Source organism: Puma concolor, chromosome A1 (genome assembly GCF_028749965.1).
Source record: "Puma concolor isolate L17-30 chromosome A1, mPumCon1.1.hap2, whole genome shotgun sequence".
Taxonomy (NCBI): domain Eukaryota; kingdom Metazoa; phylum Chordata; class Mammalia; order Carnivora; family Felidae; genus Puma; species Puma concolor.
In genome coordinates, this window is record NC_141667.1 from 158,976,530 (window position 1) to 159,000,564 (window position 24,035).

General features: G+C 56.1%; 1 protein-coding gene across 4 annotated transcripts in view; it reads left to right on the forward strand.

The window, feature by feature from the left end:
* The window catches only part of RASA3 (RAS p21 protein activator 3), a 120,854-nt gene that overhangs the window by 83,544 nt on the left and 13,275 nt on the right, over window positions 1-24,035 (forward strand). For all 4 annotated transcript variants that reach the window (XM_086707762.1, XM_086707751.1, XM_086707758.1 and 1 more), the window contains 15 exons: window positions 4,324-4,404; window positions 4,916-4,988; window positions 7,783-7,859; window positions 9,927-10,031; window positions 11,549-11,705; window positions 12,467-12,615; window positions 13,358-13,472; window positions 14,754-14,828; window positions 15,585-15,708; window positions 17,021-17,127; window positions 17,932-18,009; window positions 20,009-20,086; window positions 20,955-21,028; window positions 21,730-21,836; window positions 22,275-22,357. In XM_086707762.1, coding sequence (XP_086563888.1) covers window positions 4,324-4,404; window positions 4,916-4,988; window positions 7,783-7,859; window positions 9,927-10,031; window positions 11,549-11,705; window positions 12,467-12,615; window positions 13,358-13,472; window positions 14,754-14,828; window positions 15,585-15,708; window positions 17,021-17,127; window positions 17,932-18,009; window positions 20,009-20,086; window positions 20,955-21,028; window positions 21,730-21,836; window positions 22,275-22,357 — 1,483 coding nt within the window. The remainder of the gene's footprint in view (window positions 1-4,323; window positions 4,405-4,915; window positions 4,989-7,782; window positions 7,860-9,926; window positions 10,032-11,548; window positions 11,706-12,466; window positions 12,616-13,357; window positions 13,473-14,753; window positions 14,829-15,584; window positions 15,709-17,020; window positions 17,128-17,931; window positions 18,010-20,008; window positions 20,087-20,954; window positions 21,029-21,729; window positions 21,837-22,274; window positions 22,358-24,035) is intronic.

Below are 24,035 nucleotides of genomic sequence, written 5' to 3' on the forward strand. Positions count from 1 at the left end.
TCCTGCGTCCTGCTGGTAGTGGGTGTTATCTGTGGGCTTTCCCATCGCCTCTCCCTGACCTGCCTGGGTGGTGCCGTCAGTACCCAGGCTTCGTGTGGTCGTGTGGACAGAACACCTGCTGGACTTGCTCACGGAAACCTCCCTGTTCCTTCCACACGTGGCTTTTCCTGATTGTAACCCCTCTTTTTTGTCCTGTTCACTTGTATGTCCAAGTCTGCTGGCCTGGACGCCTGACGAGGCCCACGTGGTTTGGTGAGCCACCACCTTCACGTTCTCGTCTGTATGTGGATGCGGCATCTGCCAATCCCCACGTCACACAGATGCCTGTGCATGATCTCAGGCTTGGACTCTAGGGCCTCATCTCATGCTTTATTTTCATCCACAACAAAGATTAATGTACCTTTTTATCACTCACTCAAAAATATTTCATGAACCCCTGCTGCAGGCTGAGGGCTGTTCCCGGCCTCCCGGGGTCTGCGTTCTGGCTGCATGTCAACATGTGAGGGCATTGGCATGTCACTGCACTGGAGACAAGTGTTGGAAAAGCTGGCAGGTGTGAGCTGGCCTGTTGAGCACGGAGGCAGGGTTCTGAAGCCATTTATGCAGTGAATTAAGTAGTCGATGTGTGTGATCTGCAAGTATCCGTGAGACCGCTGAGGTCTACGCCAGGGCCAGTGGACATGATATTGTGCATCGGGGGCGATTGCTCGTGGACATTTCTGTGGACAATGCACCACTTCCTTTAGAACAGGGGTGTGTGTGGGCAATGTGCAGCGGCCGTGTGTGCCAGAAGATGAGCGGGAGAGAAGACACGTGTGCACTAGCACTCGGCTCTGCTGGCGCTGCACGAGACCTCTGCTCGCCCCTTTCCACAGCCCTCCCTCTCTTGTCCCTGCAGAGCATTCTTTCTCTTGCTGTCCCGTGGTCACCTGCTTTGTCTGAAAGCAAGGGTTCCGCACTTTCCCGCCTTCACGCTCCAGCGCCTCCCAAGCTGACGAGAGTCCTGTTGGCAGCAGCGCGTGCTGACCGGGCCCTGCTCATGTGGCCAGACTGCAGGGCTGATGGCCAGGGGAGCGGGCACAGGCCGCAGGCAGCCCCACCCCGAGGTGCGCCCTGGTGGGGAATTCCAATAGCACCTCAAATCTAGCAGAGATCTTGCTTTCTGTTATTAGGAAATTACAAAAAGAAAAAAGTAGCCAACAGGCTATGGATATGTGGCTCTTTCTGGAGGCAGGAAACCTTTCAAGCTGAAGTGTGAGGGCAGAAGGCTGAGCAGGTGGCAGGCTGGTGGCCTGGTGACACCTTGTCACTACACGGCCAGCGTGTCTCCAGCTCTCTCGTGCCTGCACACTGCCCAGTTCAGCATTTCCTCCTTGTGGGCGGGCAGCGGAGGCCCCAGCATGTGTCCTCATGGAGGGAAGGGAGAAAATGAAATGAGTTTGAAGCTGCAGGCTGTCACTCCAGCTAAGAGGCATAACCATGCGTTAATGGTCAGTTTGAAGATAAAATCCTATAAATGTTAAAATACACACAAAATATTGTACTTGGGGTGTGTTAGATTCCGGCTCAGTTGACTGGGTCACTGTATGTTTCACAGTGTCTTTTCCAGGACCTGGGAATACCCAAGGTAGTAAATATTTCACCCCTTTCCGTTATTTATCTAGAACTTTCCGAAGCATTTGTTGAAGTTGTTTCAAAGAGAACGGGCCTGGAGACACACACTGTGTGTGAAGTAAAATGAACCTCGGCTTCGTGTGCCTCGGGTGGTCTGCGAGAGCCCCCTGCCAGCTTGTGTGCGGGGCTGTAGCCGCAGGAAGCTGTCTGCAGGCGAGCACAGGGAGGCTGGCGTCCTTATTGTGGTTCCCACTTGCGGCATGCGGGATGGGAGGGTGTTGATTCTTTCCTCCGAGGTGTCTTTGTGTGACTGCAGTCAGCATCCAACCCTCGTTTTTAGTTAGAGAATAGAGTGTTTCTCAGACTGGTCTCTTGGAGAAGGAAAGACAGCAACGTTCACTGCCCTAGGGTGGCCGCTGCCCACATCTGGTGGCACTTCCCTACGATGTAGATGTGAGAAAACTTGCTTTCAGTGTGATGCTTAGCGATGCCGTCTAGTCCATGGCCGTGAAAACCCATTATCTCTGAGGCTGCAAACTCAGGCATACTTGCCATGTAAACCTTCTTGATAACAAGTGAATGTAATAAAAACGTGTTTGCATTAAATGAGTCGTTTGCTCGGGGAGAGAGCTCGGGTCTCCCCGCACACATCCTGAGCAAGCTGCCTCCCCAGCATCTCACAGTGCTGCTCCCTGGGGGCCTCCCAGCCTCTGACAGGTGATCCTGGTCCTTCTTACCACGACCCAAGGCCACCTGCTCTCCGAGACCTCCAACCACCTGAGAGGTTGACCCCGACTTGTACTTCTCTGCCCTTGTCTCCAGTTTATTTCTTCCCTTGCATGACCACACGTGACAGTTGCGTGTCACGTGTTTATCGTCTTGTATTTGCTGCCGAGCTGGCTGAGCATACCCAAGCTTCAGATGTGAACCTCTGACTTCCTCACAGCTGCTCGCCCATTTGGGGAGATGGGCCTGAGTGGAGAAGAGCTCAGCAAATATTTGATGTGTGATGACTCGATGGGCGAATAAATGTTTCTGGAATGATCAGTCAGTGAAGGGAGGAGGGAAACCAGAGACCAAGTCAGTAATCTGAGAGGGAACCCTGGAATGGTCCATAAAGCAGGTAAAAGAGAGAGCTGAAAGACCAGGTACAGCTGATCGGAGTAACAGGGCAGTCTCTGAGGCTCAGCCCACCCAACGGGCTCCACGAGAAACGCGGTGGGAAGAAAGAACTGTGTACAAAAGTGCCCTGGCCAGGACAGGCGTGGCACACGCTCCGGGCGCACAAGCACTATGAAGGAGAAACAGAGGAAATGAAACTTCTCACCCAGAAAGAAATACTCTATTAAGTGTTAGAGACTAAAGCATTCCTGAGAGGAGCAGCTCAGATCACTCAACGTAGGAAGGAATGAGAAGCAGGTTGGTTTCTGGCTTCCCAGCACCAAAGAGAAACGAGCCCTGAGATGTCGCAGGGGAGACGGTGAAAGTCATGCCCCTCCGTGGGAGCAAGACTCCTGCTGCAAACTGGACCCTCCCCCACCACAGTCAACTAAAGAGCCGGATGCCGTACGGTGGAACATTCTGGATGGCAGGCAGTCGGCAGTTCAGCTCTCTGACCCCAAGTAAGGGAAGCAGACAGGGAGGCCACAGTGGTCCTGGTTTTGTCCTGGAGCCGTGTGGGTGGCGAGGGGCAGGGGGAGTCCCAAGTGGAGCCTGGAGGCAGGTGGGGAGACAGACTGCAGTTGGGGGTCTGAGCCACTATGGGTGTTTCTGGAGAGGAGGGGCCCCACGGCGCTCCACAGGCCTGTGTGAACCCATAGGGCGAGCGCCACGGGGTCGGGCAGAGCGTGGGGCTGTGGATCCAAGAGGCTCTTGCGGCCCTAGGAAGCACTGATTCTCCGCCAGTGGAGATCCTTGTTCCCACTCGGCACTCCGCACAGAGCCTGCTGGTGGGGCCAGCCTGTCCTGGTGCCTCTCCCGACAAAGCCTCAAACAAGAATGGCCATAATCAGTGTGCAGCAGGAGATCGCTAACTGCCAAGCAGCAGGAGGCCCAGCAGCCTTGTTCTCCAGGACGCGGCGCATCTGGACTCCAGCAGCCTGAGAGCCTAACATCCAGCACGTGCTCCAGCCTGCATGCCAGGAGCTGGACGGCATGCCCCACAGCCCGGAGAAGGGACAGTCCAGGGAAGCACACCCAGGGTGACAGAGACGACAGAATTCGTGGAAAAGGTGCTCAGAACTTGTGTGGCTGGCCGTGTTCCAGAATGCAAAGAGAACCAGAAACCAGGGCCTGCAGGTGGGATCAGGTGTGAGGAGACCCTGACACCGTGGCAGCTTCTGCTGCCGAGAAGCGCATGTGGCACGGAGGTCCCCCGCCTACAACGTGGACACGCAGTAGTGCCTACTGTGTCGGGTTGCTGGGAAGGAAAGCTCTGGAAGGTGTCACTCATGGGAGTTGCCAGGAGGGTGTCCTGAATGCGGCACCACTGTCCCCTGCCCCCAGATGTTTCTGGATTGATAATCGGTGCCCCCACCACCCACTACTCTTCGCTGGACGGGAGCTCCGGGCATCGGGACCACCACCCAGAACTCAGGACGCTCGGCCCTGGGCTGTTGAGGCTGCTGTCCTCTCAGACCTCAGGGTAGCCCTGAGAAGCTGCCTGCAGGCCCCCAGCTCCCGCCCCTGACACTGCCACTCTCTCTGCAGCATCCTCGAGTGCCAAGGCCTTCCCATCGTGAACGGGCAGTGTGACCCCTACGCCACCGTGGCCCTGGCAGGACCGTGCAGGCAAGTACCGTGTCTAGGCCTCTCTGGCGAGCTGTACTCCGGTGCGATGATGCTGAGGCCTCCTTGTTTTGGGAAGTGCAGGATGGGCCCTGTGGTGGAATATATTGTTCTGGCTTACTTTTCTTTCTTTTGTTGCCCTAAAACTGCTTTGTGAAGAAAGCCCTTAGCTTCTTCACACTGGGTATTCTTGGCTCAGTAAGGGTTCCTCGTCTGCAGGCTGTGGCTGGATGGGAGTCCTGCTTGGGAGGCAGAGGCATGGGCTGCCAACATGCCATAAGGGTGGAGGTGCTGACGTGGGAAGGTTGGGGAGGGGTGAGATCAGGAGGGAGAGGGAGAGGGGAGGTGTGTGGAGTTTTGGGACTGAGGAGGGAGGGGTCCGGCCCAGGTGCTTAGGTGTTGGGAGGCTAACCAGGCAGAAATATTTACAAGACAAGAGAGGCAGTAAGTTATGGGCGAGAGATTTGGCATCAGCAGCATTGGTTTTAACCTTCACCCTTCCTCCCCGGTTCAGATCCGAGGCAAAGAAGACGAAGGTGAAAAAGAAGACCAACAACCCGCAGTTTGACGAAGTGTTTTATTTTGAGGTTGGTGTTTCAGTGCCACAGACGTCACACTGAGACCCTGCAGGAGGAGGTGGATCTGACAGGCCTCAGGCAGGGTCACCTTCCTTCCACAGGTCCCGCAGCGACCTCGCGGCACACGACCCCTCCCTCCTTCCTGTGCTGCGTTCGGAGGAACTTTCCTCCCCTCCCCAGTTCTGATCTGAATGCTGACAAACTGATACTTTCCAAGTGATCAGGATTTGGTGGTTTTCTATTGTTTGGTTGGTTTGGTTTTTTTTTTTTTTTTTTTTTTTTTGCCTGCTTCACTAGTCTTTCCTGAGCTGTGGAGGGACGCTTGTTGACCAGAAATAGTGAGGGGGTTTGAAGCAAAAGAGGAAATGTATTTGCTTTTTTTTTAATGTTTATTCATTTTTGAGAAAGAGAGAGAGACAGAGCATGAGTGGGGGAGGGGCAGAGAGAGAGGGGACACAGAATCCGAAGCAGCTCCAGGCTCCCAGCTGTTGTCACAGAGCCCGGCGTGGGACTCAAACTCACGGACTATGAGATTGTGACCTGAGCCAAAGTCTGAGGCTTAACCGACCGAGCCTCCCAGGTGCCCCAAGGAAACGTATGTGAACAAAGAGACCCCTTGGCTGCCTCAGAACTGTAAACCAGTGAAATTAGTGTGATGGAAGCCGTGAGGGCTGAGGACTGGGAACAGAGCAGGGAGCAAACGCAGATGCTTCAGTTTAAACGTGACCCGTAGGAAATACATTGAGGCTGATGTGCTCCCATCTGCAAAGGTCTCTTGCATATTTCCTACACACCAGGTTCTGGGCGGCCAAGGTGGCATGAGGCCTCCACTCCTGTCTTCGTGAGCTTGCTTCCACGCAGAGAGCATACTAGTGGGTTCCTGCACTTGCTCAGTGCTGCTAAGTCAGTGGCTTCGGGGACCAGGAAGCAAACGACTGGTGAAATAGAGCAAGTCTTCGCAGAGCAGGGACCCTTGAGTAGAGTCTGGAAGGTGCATCATGAGGCGGAAGGAAAGAGTGTATCGAGATGTAGAGTGGGGCTGGTGCAATAAGGGGGAGTTTGGTAAATGACGCTGGACAGATGGGTTAGATAGAACCAAGCAGCTCACGGGCAGAGAACCTGGACCTTTTCTGACTGGTGTCCAGAAAGCCCATGGGTTTCTGAAACGGAGGAGCCAGGCTTCTTGGGGCAGCTGTAAGAAGGGGTATCGGGGTCAGAGTGCTGAAGGCAAAGCACCATTTTCTGTCCCAGAAGGACATTCTTGTTTCATAGCCGCGTGAAGAAAATGGTTTTTAAGAGACTCAAGATCAGGCAGGAAGCTGATGTTGTCAACCTGATTTCAAGGGGGATCCATGCCAGGGCTCCAGAGACAGGGAGGGATCTGGAACAGAGAATAAGGAACAGTTTTTAATATGAAAGCATTAAAAGCAGCCAGAGCCTTCGATATCTAGGCTGCCTAGAATAGTTAGATCAGCACTTTCCAAACTTGTTTTAATATAACACACGGTAAAGCCATAGGCTTTTGCTGCAGCCTGCATCACCCAGAGAGTTACGTCCACTTCTGTGGGCTTGTTTTCTATTTCATATACCCATATTTCACTCATTAATGTGGGCCTCATTTCCCTAGAATAATTCAGTAAGCCCCAAGTACAGGTGAGCACAGGGGTCGGCCTACATCCTACAGGATCCCAGGGCAGGCCTAGATGTAGGCTCTCAGGCTGCACCTGCCTCTCCCATGGCCTCAGACCACAGGACCTTGGAGCATGCTTCTGGCTGGACTTTATGGTCTTAGACTCAAAGGGCCAAGCCCTGCTCGACAAGTACACCCCGTGGCTGGTTCTCTGTGCATGCCTTCTGCTTCAGCTTGCAAACAGCCCCACAGTTCTGACTCACCCTGAGGCTGAGCCCCTGGCAGAAGGAGCAGGGTGTCCCAGTGGTGGGCTTTGGGCTGGCACACAACCTCCTACAGGAGTTTCAACAGGAAGTAGCCGCCAGACCAGTTTGTCCCAGGATAATGGCTAGACTTATATAAAAACCCTTAAATGTTTTATTGAAATTATTTAAAATTCTATCAAAGCCACATTCATTCACTCAGTGGATACATTAGGTGCCACGCAGGAACCTCATGGCCACCATAGTGGAAGCCAGACAGCAAATGATAGACCTTATCAGCACTGTGAACCATATCAGGCAGTTGAGACTCTGAGGGGCTTCCTGGAAGAGGGGGCATTTCACAGTCACCTTCAGGCTTCCCAGTGAGGAAGAGGTCCAACGGTGAGCCAGGCAGGGGGTGCAGGTTTAGAAAGACTACCTGTGTGCTGGGTGAGGGGAACTAGTTGGGGCTCCAGGGGGCCTTCAGAAGGCTCGGCTGAAGGTGGATGTGGCTGAGGCCAGGCTAGGCCGTGGATGGACGGGAGCCCTGCTCAGGAGGCAGAGGCATGGACTGCCAACATGCCATAAGGGTGGAGGTGCTGACATGGGAGGTTGGGGAGGGGTGAGATCAGAAGGGAGAGGGGAGGTGTGTGGAGCTTTGGGGCTGAGGAGGGAGGGGCCCGGCCCAGGTGCTTAGGGGGTGTTGGGAGGATAGCCAGGAGGAGCGTGTGGAGTGCTGGCACAGCCCTGCCTGCTGCGCCCCAGCCACCTGGAGATGGGGCTCAGGGTGTGCCTGCAGGCTGGGATCCCACCTCAGCTCTGGGTGCGGGGCCCCTGACCTCTTCCCCTGGGCCTGGGGTGGCCAGCCCGTGGGGGTGCTCAGTGGGCAGTGATGTGGCACACACAGGCTTCCACCCATCTGTCCCTCCAGGTGACCAGACCCTGCAGCTACAGCCGGAAATCCCACTTTGACTTTGAGGAGGAAGACGTAGACAAACTTGAAATCCGGTGAGCGAGAATTGGGGTTTTGAGGCTCCTGCTTGGGGGTTGCAGTCTGAACTCACCTCTTCTGTTTGGTTTTCGTTTTGTTTCTACAAATAAGGGAAAGGAGAGAGAGGAATTTTCAATTTTCTGCTAATTTTAATAGTAGGACACTGGGAGTTGCTTGAAGTAAGAGCTGTAAACTTCCCAGCTGTTGGGTGGTGCCTGAGAGGACATTTACTTAACCCAAGGGACAAATGTGGTTTTGGAGTTCACGATGCAGTATTTTTTCAGAGGCGAGGTCAAGCTGCTTAGTGTGTGTGAGGCTCCGTCCACCCGGTGGCCTCACCCAGCCTAGCACGAGGTCCTGTTGCTTTCGGGGTGCTCACGGTCAAGGCCATGGTGTGCACAGGCTGCACGAGAGGTCCCCCAGCATCCATTCGAGGGGCTACTCCGAGGCTTCATGCCCACTGGCTGCAGCCCCTGGGAGCCCAGCCTCTCTATGGCCTCCCTCCCAGCGCCTTGTGAGACCATCACCTGGCATCCTTTCCCATCATCCACGTTTAGGTCTGACCTGCTCACCAGAACCTGAGGAATTCTTCAGATCTGACATGGTTTGCAATCTGCCTTCCTGTAGGGTCAGGGCTTCCTGAGGGGCATGAGACGTGACTGGACATACCACAGACGTTCAACTGGGGGGCACCCTGGTGTTCCCTGAGCCTGCAGTGACAATTCAGGCCTCTGAACAATAACCAGGCCATGGGGGCAGAGGGTGGGGCTTGGGCCGGTGGGGGCTGTCAGGTGTGGGGCATGGACTGAGGCCCCTCCCTCCCCCACATGTGGGACCCCTGGCCTCTTTTTCCATTCCTCTTGTGGCTTCGAGTCCTGAGGGAAGCCAGCCTCCACACACAGGTCTTGGCTTGAGCACAGACTTAGGTTAAGTGTTCCATTTCCAAACACATCTGCAAGTCCCATTGGGGGTCAGAGGCAGTGCCCCAACTCCCTCAGACACGGGTCCCCTTTCTTGTTCAGAGAAAGAAGTGTTTATCCAAGACTTGGCTTTAAATTCAAGAGTGAAGCCCTCCCTAGCTGTTGTTTGTTTGTTTTTAAATTAATTTTTTTTTTTAATGTTTATTTATTTTTGAGAGAGAGAGAGAATGTGAGTGGGGTAGGAACAGAGAGAGAGGGAGACACAGAATCTGAAGCAGGCTCCGGGCTCCAAGCTGTCAGCATAAAGCCCGACGTGGGGCCGGAACTCACGAACCGTGAGATCATGACCTGAGCTGAAGTCGGACGCTTAACCGACTGAGCCACCCAGGCGCCCCTCTAGCTGTTGTATTGTAAACAGACAAACCCAAAATATTTTTAAATGCTTCTCTTATTAAAAAGAAGAAAAGACTGGCTGGAAACTTTTTGGCCCATTGCTAAGGTGTCGCTTGGCAGATTAAAGGCTCTTTGTTTATGCTAAAAATGCCATGGGACATTGTTCCTCTCCATGTCCCTGATGCATCTGGATTCCTGTGGCACACCCTATACCCCCCAACGATGCCTGCGGCTCCTGCTCAGACCTCAGAGGCAACAGAGGGCTGGTGTGGTCTTCCAAAATTTTCCCCGTGACCACCAAGTGTGGTGAGAACTTTCAGCTCATGGAGTAATCCCTGGTTACTGTGGGGGACACACGATGTTTGCTTGTCAGCACCCGGAAACACCGTCCGTCCATCCCATCCTTCCATCCCACACGTACAGTCACCATGGCCCCAAATCAGAGGGAACAGTGAGAATTCCACCCAAGTGCATGGTCTTCCCATTCTATTGAAAAGGCAGGAGGACCCTTACCCTAACCCCAGGCCCTCAGCTCCTCTCCCTACCCCCCAGGCCCAGGGAACACATGTCTTCATTCCAAAGTCACATCCTGCGTTGACCTCACATCTCAAATGTCCTCAGTCAGTGTGGCTCTTCATGGAGGCTGGCCTGTGGGGCTGAAGGCTCTATCCTGTCCCAGACCCTTCTGGGGAAGATGAGGAACACTGCAGTCGGCCTGCCCTCCCTAGGCCATCCCTGATGGAGATCTGTGCCCCGTTGGCTGTTTTTCAGAGTTGACCTCTGGAATGCCAGCAACTTGAAATTTGGAGATGAGTTTCTGGGAGAACTAAGGGTTCCGCTGAATGTGCTGCGACAGTCCAGCTCTTACGAAGCCTGGTAAGGTGGCTGCGTGCCTGGCCCCACACCCTCCTGGTAGGTGGAGGGACAGGGTGGCTGAGGCAGTGTGGAACAGCCAGAATGAGATGACACGGGTCAGCCCCCTCCTAGCCACCTCCTCGGTTTTGCACGTGCTCCCAGCTAGCTCTGGTGAGGTGAGAGGTAGCACACAGGTGCCATGGTGGCTGAGGGCCTTGACCTGGAGAGCCCTGCTGCTCCAGGCTGCCCCATGGCCCGTCGTCACAGGTGTCACCTGCTGAAGAAGGGAACAAGGTGCTGTTTGAGGCAGATCTCCCTCAGCTCGGCCTCCTGCCTCACTCATGTGTCCCAGGAGGCAGGCCTCACTACTCTCTGTCTTCCTCTCCTGTTTTCTCTGGGTACTTTGTATTTGGCATAAGGAATGTGCCTTGGTTTTATTTCATGATTATTTCATAAATCACTTTATATCACAGTGAATGTCATTACTGTGAAGCCACAGACACTCTCCTTTAACAGATACACAAGATGGGGACAAGGGGTGTCACAGGCCATTTGCCACATACCAGAGCCCTGCACATCTACAAACTCACCGTGTGGGTAGATTTTTGTGTTCTGCCTAATGGTGGCTTACTGTCACCAGGAAACTAGAATTTGTGTCTTTAATTCTGAGGACAGCACCAGCACAGCCCTCAGCTGGCTTCTGGTTCCTGCTAGGACCACTGAGGAGCTGAACTGTCCCTAGTTCTATAACCAGGAGGGGACATTCACATGACAGCCCCAGTGGACCCCTAGCCAGGTGCCTCGGCCAGACACAAGCTACCAACACCCATGTCTGCCTGGCCCTTAGACTCAGAGCAGTGTTCCCGCATGGCCACACTGTGGAAGACCTAAAGGAAGAGTGTCCGGTCAGAACATAGCGAGAAAGTGCCCATGTACTCTGGTGCTTGGCCTGACTACCCGCCCGGTCAGGCCCTTCGGGTGCTCAGGGCCCCACACATTCGATACAAGGGTCGCAGCTTTGCTCTGCGGATTGCTAGCGGGGGAGCATTCATCACAGGACAGTTCTGGTACTGAGTACTTACACACCTACTTCCCCCTGCTCATCCCAGTTCCCTCCACCCTTTCCTACTTTCCCACCTTAACTTCTAGGTCTGTGGCTCTGCAGACTCTTCCCCCGTAGTCAACGTGTTGTGGGGGGTGCCCCGGGGCACAGACCCTGCAGGTCTCCATTGGAAAGGCCTCTGGCGGGAGTGGGGGGGGGGGGGCGTGGGGAATGACTGACCACCCGCCCCCCGACACACGGACCCTGTGGGGGGGGGGGGGGGGCTCCCATGACAAACATGTCCGATCCACACACCCCTGGCACAGGGAGGAGAGAGGTGTCCTACAGAATCTCCCTGGAGCCCTCTCCTACCTCAGACCCCGGCACAGCGCAAGACGGGCCACCAGCCAGAGCAGAGCCCTGGGCGCGGCCTGGAGGGAAACAGCCCCTTGGTGCTGCCGCCTCACGCAGCCCTTTCCCTGTGCTCTGATCCCAGGTACTTCCTTCAGCCCCGAGACAACGGCAGCAAGAGCCTGAAGCCGGGGGACTTGGGATCTCTGCGGCTGAACGTGGTCTACACTGAAGACCACGTCTTCTCCTCCGACTACTACGGCCCACTGCGGGACCTGCTGTTGAAGTCTGCGGATGTGGAGGTACCTGTGCGCGCTGCGCCCTGGGCCACCTGCTACCATCTGCACGCCAGCGGACCGCCCTGCCCTGCCCCCCACCCCAGCTCCACCCCCAGCCCCCTGCTCCCCCCACCGCGGCTCCACCCCCAAGCCCGTGCCCACCCACCCTGGACCCCAGCTCAGCCCCCAGCCCCCTGCCCACCCACCCTGGACCCCGGCTCAGCACCCAGCCCCCATCCCAACCCCGGCTCCACCCCCAGCCCCCTGTGTCCCCCCCCGCTCCACCCCCAGCGTCCTGCTCCTCCCACCCCGACCCTAGCTCCACCCCCAGCCCCCTGCCCCCCCCAACCCTCCCTCCCTACCCTGGCTCCACCCCAGCTTCTGGCCCTCCACCTCCAGCTCCCAGCTCCCGCCCCTGGCTCCACCCCCTGCCTCCCTGACCCCCAACCCTGGCTCTGCCCCCGGACCCCTCCCCCAGCCCGGCTCCGCCCCCAGCCCTGACCCCGGCTTCTCCTGCGGGCCCCGCCCCTGGCCCGACTCCACCCCGGACCCCGCCCTCCAGCCCCCCCTCGCTCCGCCCCTGGCTCCGCCCCCAGTCCCGCCCTGGCTCTGTCCCCGGGACCCGGACCCCGGCTCCACCCCCTGCCTCCACCCCAGCTCCACCCCTAGACCCCGCCCCCAGCCCGACTCCACCCCTCAGCCTCCGTCGGGATCCCAGCCCACTGACCAGCCCCCACGGCTGGGGGGCTCCAACTGGGGTCCCATGGTGTCTTTCCTTCCCACAGCCGGTGTCCGCATCCGCAGCTCACATCCTGGGCGAGGTGTGCAAGGAAAAGCAGGAGGCCGCCATCCCCCTGGTGAGGCTCTTCCTGCACTACGGCCGGGTCGTGCCCTTCATCAGCGCCATCGCCAACGCCGAGGTCCGGAGGACCCAGTGAGTGAGGGGCTGCGCGGGGGCAGTCTGGGTGACCTGGGCAGCAGCAGTCTCCCTCAACGCTGGTCAGCGCAGGTCTGGGCCAGCTAAAGTGACCGTTATAGGTTTTCTTCCAGAGACACCCTCACTGTTCCTCAAAAACACACCTTTTCTCTTGGAAATCCCGAGGTATGTGAGCGAGAAGGGGGTGAACAGGGCACCAGTTATAGTTGCCTTGGGGGTGGGTTCAGCTCCTGTCGGCTCACATTAGGCCCGCAGCAGAAGGCCAGGTCGCTGCTGCCCCAGGACCTGCGCCCACTCCGTGGGGGTGGGTTCTGCCAAGAAGAATGTCTCCCTGGAGCTCCTGGTTTAGAAAGATCTAGAATGCACCCTAGTTGCAAGAAGATGTGGAGCACAGCCTGTTAGGGTTACTGTCCTGCTGCATTTCTGTGTGACCCCAGCTTGGTCCTTAGAAGCCTGAACTTACGCAGAACTGAGCCTCACGCGGGTGAGGCAGTGGGTGGGTGGATGTTCTGTGGAATGGTGGGGCAGGTCTCTGCACAGGGGTTTGTTACACAGGTAGGGCCCGGGGCTCAGGATTCCCAGCTGTGGGACATCGGGGCGGGTCTGTTTCCCTCCAGGGCATCTGGAAGCAGACTCAACAGGGTGAGCTGGTCTCTTCCTCCTTGGACGGTGCTCACAGGCTCTGCTTCTGTTGACACCTGTTACCTGAAAGACAGTTGTCTCCACCATTGTTTTACAGGGACCCCAACACCATTTTCCGAGGAAACTCCTTGACCTCCAAGTGTATCGATGAGACAATGAAACTGGCAGGGATGCATTACCTGCATGTGACCCTGAAGCCCACCATAGAGGAGGTGAGCATGGGGGGACGGACCCCTACCCGCCATGGAGGAGGTGAGTCAGGGCCCACAGGCACGGGGGTGACGGACCCCTCCCCACCATAGAGGAAGTGAGTCAGGGGGTGACAGACCCCTCTCCACCACACTGGCGCTTCCCTGTGGACCACAGGCGGATGCAGAGAAGGCAGCACCCGGGGGGGGGGGGGGAACACCTGTGTGAAGACTAAGGTCGTCCTCTTCCCAGCGTCCCCACAGGGACCTTCCGTGTGTATTCCAGAACCTCCTTCATTTCCTCCAATTAAGAAAATGCTTACTTGAGGGTAAATGCCATGCTCACTCTAGAATGCACGGAGGGCTGGGGCACCTGGGGGGCTCAGTTGGTTGAGTGCCCAACGTCAGCTCAGGTCATGATCTCTCAGTTCGTGGGTTCGAGCCCCATGTCAGGCTCTGTGCTGATAGCTCGGAGCCTGGAGCCTGCTTCGGATTCTGTGTCTCCTTCTCTCTGCTCCTCGTCCACTCGCACTATCTCCCTCCCTCCCTCCCTCCCTCCTTCCCTCCCTCCCCCCCCCTCTCTCTCTCTCTCTCTTTTTCTGTCTCTGTCTCTGTGTCTCTCTCTGTCTCTCTGTGTCTCTGTCTCTCTCTCTCTCTCTCAAAAACGAATAAACATTAAAAAAATAAAAATTGCTCACTTCAGAAAATCTATCATTCTGATAAAGACAAAGGGACATACAAGAGAAAAACTGATTCTTTGGAGAGCACCCCTTTCTTTAGGCACGGGTCCCCCAAATCTGTAAGCCAGTCACGTCTTGCCCCCTCACGGCTGTGGACAGCTCTTCTGTCATTTCTTACTGGTCAGCAAGCACAGCCGGGGGCCCCACACACTTCCTTCCCACATGGCTCTGAGCTCCTCACCTGACCTCGGACGGGATCCCCAGCAGCATTCCCCAGAACAGCTTCATAAAATGCAGGCCGTTTGCAACGTGAGGAAGCTTAAACTCGCGTTAAAATCACACAGTTTGATCCATGTGCAAGCTTGGCCACACTGAAGTAATCACATTGTTAAACTTTATGAAGCTTGATGCCACGTGAGCTAACTCAGAAGGGTCTTCAAGGAAGTTGTGTCCTCACGGACCGAAGCCGGTGTCTGGCTGCTCTGAACGCCACCCCTCCCACCCTGTGTCTCGGGGGCTGGCTGTGGCTCCTGGTGTCCTTCCTGAGGCTGATACCCCTGACCTGCACCTGCCTGAAACCCAGGACTTTGTGTCCCTCACTCCCTGTCCTAACCGCTCTTTCCAGATATGCCAGAGCCACAAATCCTGTGAAATTGACCCTGTGAAACTGAAAGACGGAGAAAACCTTGAGAACAACATGGTAAGGATTTCTGGTTTGTTCAGCACCCTCTGGGGCCCGTCACCCGTGTGCAGGATTGGGGCCCGGGGCCACCTGGGGTGCTTTGCGTCTCTCTAGGATTTGGGGTGGGGCCCCACTGGGATGTGCCCCGCAGGATGCCACCAGAGCCTGTGGTGGGGGACTGGTCATCTCAGCTGCCATGCACCGCCACTCTCCGCCACTTTCTGCTGGCTAGTGGCACTCCTGGCCTGGCGCACTAGGCCCCTGCACCTCCCCCTCTCCTGGGATCATGGGACCCTCCCTACCAGGCTGGCCTCATGGCCTGGCCTCTTCTTGGCCTGGTCTGTCCTCCAGCTGCAACAGACCTGGGTCCCAAACCCGGGCCACCTGCCCCTGTGTCCCTGCAGAGTGGTGTCCTGTTGTTTAAAACAGCTAAACTCTGATTTGGCAGGTTATGCTCAGTCTTTTTCATGCTTTCACAGAAAACACTTTTTGCCGTCAGGGAGGTGCATTCCAGGGAACTGTATCTCTGCGCCCAGTTATGAGGTCGGCGCAGAGGAGGGGGTCAGTGGGGCTTGCCCGGCACCCCAGAGCTCCAGTATCTCCCCACGGGGCTACTGTGGCTGCACAGAGGGGCCCTTCTGCAGATGCTGGTGGGAAGCTCTGTGCCAGTCCCCGGCCTCTGACTCCCTCCCGGGTGTGGCCATAGTGCTCTTCGTGGCCAACCTGGGACCTGCACAGGCACTGGCAGGGTGTCCCACCCACATCCTATTGCAGGAGAATCTTCGGCAGTACGTTGACCGCATCTTCAACATCATCACCAAATCGGGAGTGAGCTGCCCGACCGTCATGTGTGACATTTTCTTCTCTCTTCGGGAGGCGGCTGCCAAGCGCTTCCAGGGTGAGTCCTCTGTGCGGGCATACCCACAGCCCCTCACTGGGTGGCTCCTCTTACCTCTCCTGGATGGCACAAGGCCAAGAAGTGACGTTCAGAGTCCACATAAAGGTGATTGTAAGCTGTAGCCACTGAGTCAGCGCCGGAGCCCAAGTGCAGCTGCCCCCGGGGAGCCCCGAACCCAGAGAGGAAGGGCAGCTGGCCAGGTTTTGTCCCAGTGGTTTATTTGGGATGGAGCATGAATTTCTCTGAGTCTGGGCCTGTCTGGTCAGAGAAGCCACTCTCCTGGCTCTCAGCAGTTCTGACTGTGGCAAGTTGAGGCCCTGCTCAGGGCCCAGTGTCATGCAGGTCAGGCTTGCTGTATTTTCAAGAAAGACCGGAGAAGCCCTTTCTGGAATTGGGGCAAGACAGATCCCAGGGATTGATCCCCTTTTCAAACTCTGCTGATTCCTCAGGGAGGCACCGGAGCCACCCTGTGCAGACCTGCCCATGGGCAAAACAGCGGTGTCCTGCCCTGGTGGGAAGCATCGGGTCCCTAACTCAGCACCAGGATGCAGGCTTAGGCCAGGGCTTGGAAGGCTGAGGGGGCAGTGTGGGGCCTTGACGCCCTGACCCGTCCCCACCCATGGCTCTGTGCCATCCTTCCCCAAGGAGCCCATGCAGCCCAGGTGCATCCAGCTGCCTCAGGGGACCCCTGAGCCCCCAGAGCAGTCCCCATGGACCTGACAGAAACCCCGTCCCACCTACCTACCGGGGTAGCTTCTTCAGCACTGGAGCCTGGGCCTCGCACCCACTCTGTGGACAGGACCTCCTGCTTTCCAAACATGTCAGAGCACTGCTGCCTGGGAGGGGAGGGGTGGGTACCAGGCCCCCAAGCCTCACTCTGCCCTGGGTGGGGGGGTACCAGGCCCCCAAGCCTCACTCTGCCCTGGGGGGTGGTTACCGGTCACCCAAGCCTCACTCTGCCCTGGGGGGTGGTTACCAGGCACCCAAGCCTCACTCTCCTGGGTGGGGGGGTACCAGGCCCCCAAGCCTCACTCTAACCTGGGAGGTGGTTACCGGTCACCCAGGCCTCACTCTGCCTGGCAGGGGGGTACCAGGCACCCAAGCCTCACTCTTTGGCCAGCTGGTGAACCAGCTCCAGTGTGTTACAACCCAGCCACCAAAAGGTCCCGAGCTTTTAGTAATGGTCAGGCAAGAGCAGCAATGGGGCAGGGACAGACCCTCAGGAGGGGCAGGGTTGCTAGACAGACCCCTGGGCTCGCCGCTGTCACCCTCAGAAGGCTTGTTGAGCTGGCTGTCTGTATCCTGGCCACAGATGACCTGGATGTGCGGTACACAGCTGTGAGCAGCTTCATTTTCCTGAGGTTTTTCGCTCCTGCTATCCTGTCCCCCAACCTCTTCCAGCTCACGCCTCACCACACGGTAAGTGAGCGCCAGCCCCGTAAACCAGTACACCTGCCCTCCTGAGCCAGCAGGTGTTCTGAGGAAGAGGGAAGGGGCAGCGGACTGTACAACCACACGCCCTGAACCCCTCTATGCACACGAAGGGTTGGCAGCCTTTCTAAGCTGTGCTTATAGACACAGCTGGATGCTGTGACCAGGATTTCACTCCCGCCTTGAGAAAAATGGAGCATTTGTGATCTTGGATACATTCAGGCACATATTCACTCAATCAGCAAACATTGAGCTCCTCAGGGCCACAGGCTCTGAGCGCTCACACTAGCGATGCGCCAGCGGAGAGCGCCCGGTGGTGACTGCGCCTGGCGGGAAGTGCAGGGTGGCGGGGATTCAAGCGGCCCTTTCCATCTATTGGTTTTAGATTAAACCTCCAGACCCTGAGGGGACACCCTGGGTGAGGCCACCTGAGGGACTTCAGAACCGCACAGGGAGATCCCCTCGTGCATATTGGGCTGGGTGCTTGTTCGCAGCCACTGTCCTTACCCTGCACTGCGGGGACCCCCGGCTGGTGCCACGTGGACGTGCTGAGGTCCAGTCCACGGTGGCCTGGGAGCCTGCATCAGGAGCAGGTCCAACACATGCTGACGAGGGACCTAGGGGGACTTTTCCCAAATCCAGTGTTTGTCTGCTTCTGGTTTCTTCCTGGCAGCACGCAGGTGCTGGGGGGCTTTCAGGTGACGTCATCCATTTGTGGCTGTGTGATTCTGGGTTCAGTCAAGCATTTCTGTAAAACAAATGAAACTCACATTGCCCCTTCCCGCCTGGCAGGACCCGCAGACATCGAGAACGCTGACACTTATCTCGAAGACCATTCAAACACTTGGCAGCTTGTCCAAATCAAAATCTGTAAGTCATTTATTTTAACCGTCTCCTCTTTTTAACACAAAAGAGAGTGTGTTCAACACAATTATAAGAGAAGGAATAATAAAGCCCACCCAAATGCCCACCTGGCATGCTCATAGAACATTCCAGCAGCTTGCAAGTGCTTCTCTGCCCTGCTGAGCTATGAAACTTTGCTTTTTGAGACTGTCTTGTTTGGGGCAAATTATCCTCAGAGACCGAGTTCAGTTCTGTGAATCCTGTACTTAATGCAGGTTCACAGTGGGAATTGTAATTCATAGTGATATTTCATAAGCCCAGTAGCATGGCGGAGCGTCTGTTAATAAGCAGTAAAGAAATAACATACCCCGAACCAGTGATGGAGTAATGCCACTGGGCTCCAGGCAAGGGGAGGGGGAAGGAATAAAGTCCAAATTCAGCGTCTTCATGTCTTCCCCAGAGAAAGGTCAGCAATGACATAGGCCCCAGACAAAAGTAAAAGTCCCTGTTGCTAGAGCAACTGTTGCTAGGGAACACAGCCTAGGGGAGTTGCTGAGGCCCTCCCAGACTCACTGTCCCCAGGCCATGGCTTCTCCTGTGTTTCTGCTGACAAATGTCAGTGAGGCCGGGCTGCTTACCAGTGACTGGGAAGGCCATGCTCCCAGCCACAATTTCATTTTTGCCGTAAATAAGTAGATTTGAAATCATATCAGACCGACACGCAGCTGTGGGGTATCACAGGAGCGTGTGCTGCGTTACCATCGCCTGAAGGGGTGGCTATCGCATCCATGCCTGTGTCAGGATTCAGAGACCACGGGGCCCAGCCCCACGCAGCAGCCTTGGTCTTGAGCATCTGAGGATGCGTACCAGAGGCAGGCTTGTGGCCCATGGGCAGCCGGCAGTCCTGTGCTGTCCCTCCTGGCCCTGAGGGTCTGCCCTGGGCCTCACAGCCCTGGGGACGAGGTTTCTGTGCTATCCTTCCTGGCCCTGAGGGTCTGCCCCAGGGACAAGGGTCCTGATGGGCAGGTCCAAGGACATTATGTTTGGTGATAGTGATGTGGGGACAGCTTGGCGTGTTCCCTGGGGCTAAAGCCCATGGGTGGATCTGCAGGGGCGGCTGATCGGGCAGAGTGAGGCCACCCCTTCTGTCTGGAAAGGGTTCAGTGGGGATGTGCAGAAGCCCCCAGCCCAGATCCCCTCGTTCTGTTCTTTGTGGGGTCCAGTCCCTGGCAGACAAGCAGCCACCTCTGGGGAAACGCTTGGCTTTCTATGAACTGAGTAAAATAAGAGCTGTGTGGTGGCCAACAGCCAGCCAATGGGCACGATTGCTCTTCTCTGCGTGTCCACGCCAGTTTGTGTTAGCTGGAAACTCGGATAAAGAAGCTCCTGCTGGGTCTGAGGTCTGCACAAACCTCATTGCATGCCCAGAAACAGTAAAGTGACCTACGTGTGTAAAGGGTGCTCATTGGGGCAGAGTATCAGGAGTGGTTCTTTTGAAGTCCCTACATGCATTCGTGAGGGGTGCCCCAACTTCCCCACACTGGGAGCCCCCGCCCCTGCCCCCTATCACAGAAGGGGTTCTGGGAGCCCCCGCCCCTGCTCCCCATCACAGAAAGGGCTCTGGGAGTCCCCGCCCCTACTCCAGTCACAGAAGGGGCTCTGGCAGCAGCCTCACCTGGGTGCCAGTGTAGGCTCCATAGACCTGGAACCTAGGTGTTAGTGTCCACATGAGCAGGGGTGTTGGGTCGTTTGTAGCAAAGAACTCACTGAGGGACCCCCCACCCCCCCCATAGTTGAGTTTCCCAAACACAGCTTTGGTGGCTTGTGTGGCTGCCATGGGCCATGCCCGGGCTGAGCGCTGGGCAGCATTGTGCCCTCACGGTCCACCACCAGGAGACCTGCTCCCTCCCCTTCGCCAAGTCCCCACAACAGAAGCTGGTCATGACCCGTGCCTCTAGATTTCTCAGTTTTGGGCCATGAGCCGAGAGACCTGTGGGCCTTTGCTAAGTGACTTGTTCCATTTTAGGCCAGTTTTAAGGAATCCTACATGGCTGCGTTTTATGAATTCTTCAATGAGCAAAAATATGCTGATGCAGTAAAAAACGTAAGTACGGATGTCGGTTAACGTGGACTTACTACCCCTGTGTTGTGCATCTTTCCTGAGAAATAGTTGGCTTTAAAAAGATTGGGCTAAAGTTCACGTGACATGGAATTGACCGTTAACCATTTTAAAGAGTTCAGAGCATTCATAGTGGCGGTGACCACCCTCCCAGCTCCTTCCTGACCATTCCTCTTTGGGACCCAGCACCTCATACCTGAGTCCCCTCCCCCAAGTGGTGGGGTGCCCCGTCTGTTCTGTGAACCCCTCACCTTGCCCTTCCTGGCTGTCTGCTCCTGGTCACCCCACAAACGCCTCAGGGTCACAGAGCCCGGGGACCCAGGCCCGGAGTTAGGGACGCGGCATGTGGGGAGAATCTCTTCTGAGAAGCTTTACTTTTTCTGTGGTGTTTGGAAACAGTCACACATGTTTAGCTCTCAGAAACCGTAAAAGCCAGGACCCAGAAGGGAGAAAGGGGCAGGAGCTGGGGGCATGTGGTAATTGCTGGAGGGGGTCCAGGTGGGTCGTGGAACAGTCAGGCTAAGGCGGGAGGGGGCCTGAGCTGCCTCACACTCCAGCAGAGCTGTGTCCTCGGGTCACCTGTTCACATGCAGGGAGGCCTTTGGGTGTCACTGAGCCTGGCAGCCGTCGGGTGAGGCAGCAGCTGGGGTTCTGGGAGACCCGCCCTGGGGGGTCGGGACCAAAGCTTTCCGGCCGCAGTGGAGACTTGTGCAGGACTCTGACCCAGGAACCCAGGGGCGGCTTCCCCTCTGCTGTGCTGTCAGAGAGACTGCGTCCTGGTGAACTTTCTGTGCGAGAAGGAGTGTTTTCAAGCCATTTTGCCTTTAAGCGTCTGCGTTCTATCCCACGCCAGTTCTTAGATTTGATCTCGTCTTCTGGGAGAAGAGACCCCAAGAGCATCGAGCAGCCCATTCTGCTCAAGGAAGGGTAAGTCCCATGTCTGCTGTGGCATCCCGGGCACCTCTGCCACGTGGCTGGTGGCCTCCCAGGTCAGAGGCGGCCAGACCGGAGAAGCGTGGCCTTTGTGCATGTCTCAGATCCCCCAAGACTGCACGCAGGGCACGTCTGAGACATGGTGCTATTCACTTCCCTTTCTGCACACCTGTGCTCCGCAGACCGTGTTGAGCGGAGAAACGCCATCAGCAGAAGGGAAGGGAAGGAGGCTGAACCACCCAGCTTGGTGCAGCCTCCATCAGACTCCCCCACTCCTGAAGCATCTGCTGCCTGCCTGGGAGGAGGGGTGCCGGTCCCTCTTTCCCTCCTGGGGCGCACCTGCCATGGCCCCTTTCTCCTCATGGCATCTGTAGTTGACGCTTCCAGTGTGGGAAATGAGGACAGGCAGCTGCTTGCTTAGGGACTGATGAACCTGGTGTCCCTGCCAACTTGTAATTTAAAGTTAACACCAGCACAGGGACTAAACGTTTCCAAAGTAGAGATGTTTGCCTTTTGATTTTTAATCCTATCACTTGGAAGTAGAACAATGTTGCAAGTCTGCAGGCTGCATCTTGTGTCACAGACACAAAAGGGGCAGCTTATTTTGATGTTACAGACATGACCTCAGGCTGTGGGAAGGCAGGGTATGTGCCCCGAGCCCCAGCATCCTCCGCAAAGATGTCCTGCTCACACAGGTTCATGATTAAGAGGGCGCAGGGACGGAAACGCTTTGGGATGAAGAATTTTAAGAAAAGATGGTTCCGCCTGACCAACCATGAGTTTGCCTACCAGAAAAGCAAAGGTAACGGGAAAAATCAGCTTTTTATTTGATTTCACATACTTTTTTTCTGAGAGACCAGAGCCTTGTTTATGGCCCTGATGGGGTTAACCACCTGCTTTTCCGGAGTGAAATGAAGGGCAAAGAGTAAGTGTCCCACAGAGCAAGCCGTCTCTTACTACAGGAGCATAATCACCAGGGTGGCCTGGGCAGGTGGACGCCAGGCGTAGGAATTGGGGTCCCGTGTTGGCTGTGTCCCCCCAGATCTGATGTGGCTCCTGACTGTGTGGCTAGAGGGTTTAGGCTTCCTGGGAGGCAGCACCGGGTCCTGCTTGGCACACAGTGTGAAGTTGGGGTGTTCTGCAGCATCCCGACTCCAAACCCCTTAAGCCTGTGGTCTGCGTGCTGCGTACCCGTGCCACCTCTCGCCCGCCCCCTTGAGAGAGCCCCTTTCTGCTACAGGAGACCAGCCTCTGTGCAGCATTCCCATCGAGAACATTCTGGCAGTGGAGAGACTGGAGGAGGAGTCCTTCAAGATGAAGAACGTGAGTGTTGTGTCTCCATGGTGGGCCCCCACTTGTACCTGCTGTGGAGCCCAGCAGCTAGGCTGGCTGGGGAAGGCAGAACCTGCCAGAAAGTGCTTCCCTGCAGCTCCGGGGGCCACGGACCAGCTCTGGGACCCTGTGGGGTTTCTGTGGAAGTGTTAATTTTGATCTGGTTTTGAACTCACAGGAAAGCAGCAACAATAGAACAGGACTTCCATGTCCCCCATCCCGTGGCTCCCATGTCCATATCCCGTGGCTACCGCATCCCCATCCCGTGGCTCCCGCGTCCCCATCCCGGGGTTCCCGCATCCCCATCCCATGTCCCCATCCCAGGGCTCCCGCATTTCCATCCCACGTCCCCATCCCAGGGCTCCCGCATTTCCATCCCACATCTCCATCCCAGGGCTCCCGCATTTCCATCCCACGTCCCCATCCCGTGGCTCCCACGGCTCCCACGTCCCGATCCCAGAACTGCTGGTTGTTTCATTTTCTCATTTGCTGAGCGTACTCCATTGTTTCTATCTCTTCATTTCTCTCCACGTGTGTACATGTTTCTGAACCACATAGATATTTCGGTTCATTCCCTAAAAACAAGAACTTCCTTGTATGACCTGAACAGCCACCAAAGGACGCCAGCGCTGGGGTGGCATTGTTACCCCTTGCCATCAGCTGTGTTGTAGTGATCTTTACACCCATTGTGTGTCCTGAAACCAGCACCCAGTGATGCATTCATTCTGTCATGTCCCTCATCTGGAGCATTCCTCAGTCTTTCTCTGTGGTTTGCAGACTTGGTGTTTTTGAAGCACACGGGCAGTTTTTTATGGGCGTCCCTCAATTTGGGAGTGTCAGAGGGTCCACCGTGGTAGGTTCAGGTGACGCATTTTGTCAGGAATCCCACAGAGGTGAGCACATCCCCTGGGTGCATCTTGTCAGGAGGCTCGCTCGCAGTGACTGTGGGAGACACACCAAGCTGTGTCCACATCAGTACCCCCTCAGGCTCTTGCCCATCCACAGTGGCTCCCTGCCTCCCTCATTCCTTCGCTACTATTTCCTGGCTTCCTGCCACAGAGGGCTCTGTCCTCCATGGAGGGTTAGGGTTTAGGATTAGGGTTAGGGTTTAGGGTTAGTGTTGGGGTTAGGGCTGGGTTTAGGGGTTAGGGTTGTGGTTAGGGGTTAGGATTGGGGTTAGGGTTAGGGTTGGGGTGTGGGGCAGAGTTAGGTTTAGGGTTTAAGGTTTGGGAAAGATTAGGGGTTAGTGTTGGGTTAGGGTTTATGGTTAGGGTTCGGGTTAGGTTAGGGCTCTAGGACAGCAGGGCCACATTTCGTTCAGAATAAGGTTCTTCCCTGCCCAATGTGGCTATGCGAAGTCACTGTGCTTCTAACGGTGTCTTCATTCCTCTGACCAGCACACGCTTTGATTGGGCTGGGGTAGGTCGGGTCGGGTTTCCCAAGGTGTTGGTGACTTTTTCTGTCGTGCCTCAGGGGGCTCCGGGTATTTTTAGTCATTATGGAGTTCACCTTTGGAGCAAGGCTGTGGTCAGGGCTACCTCCTGTGTGGTCCCAGGAAAATCTTTGTAAGACCTGTCAATTGCTTTGCGAACACAATTTATATTGTTTCCCTGGACTTGGTGTGGTTGCATCAGGCAAGGGCAATGAACGTCTCAGTTTTCTTGTTGCT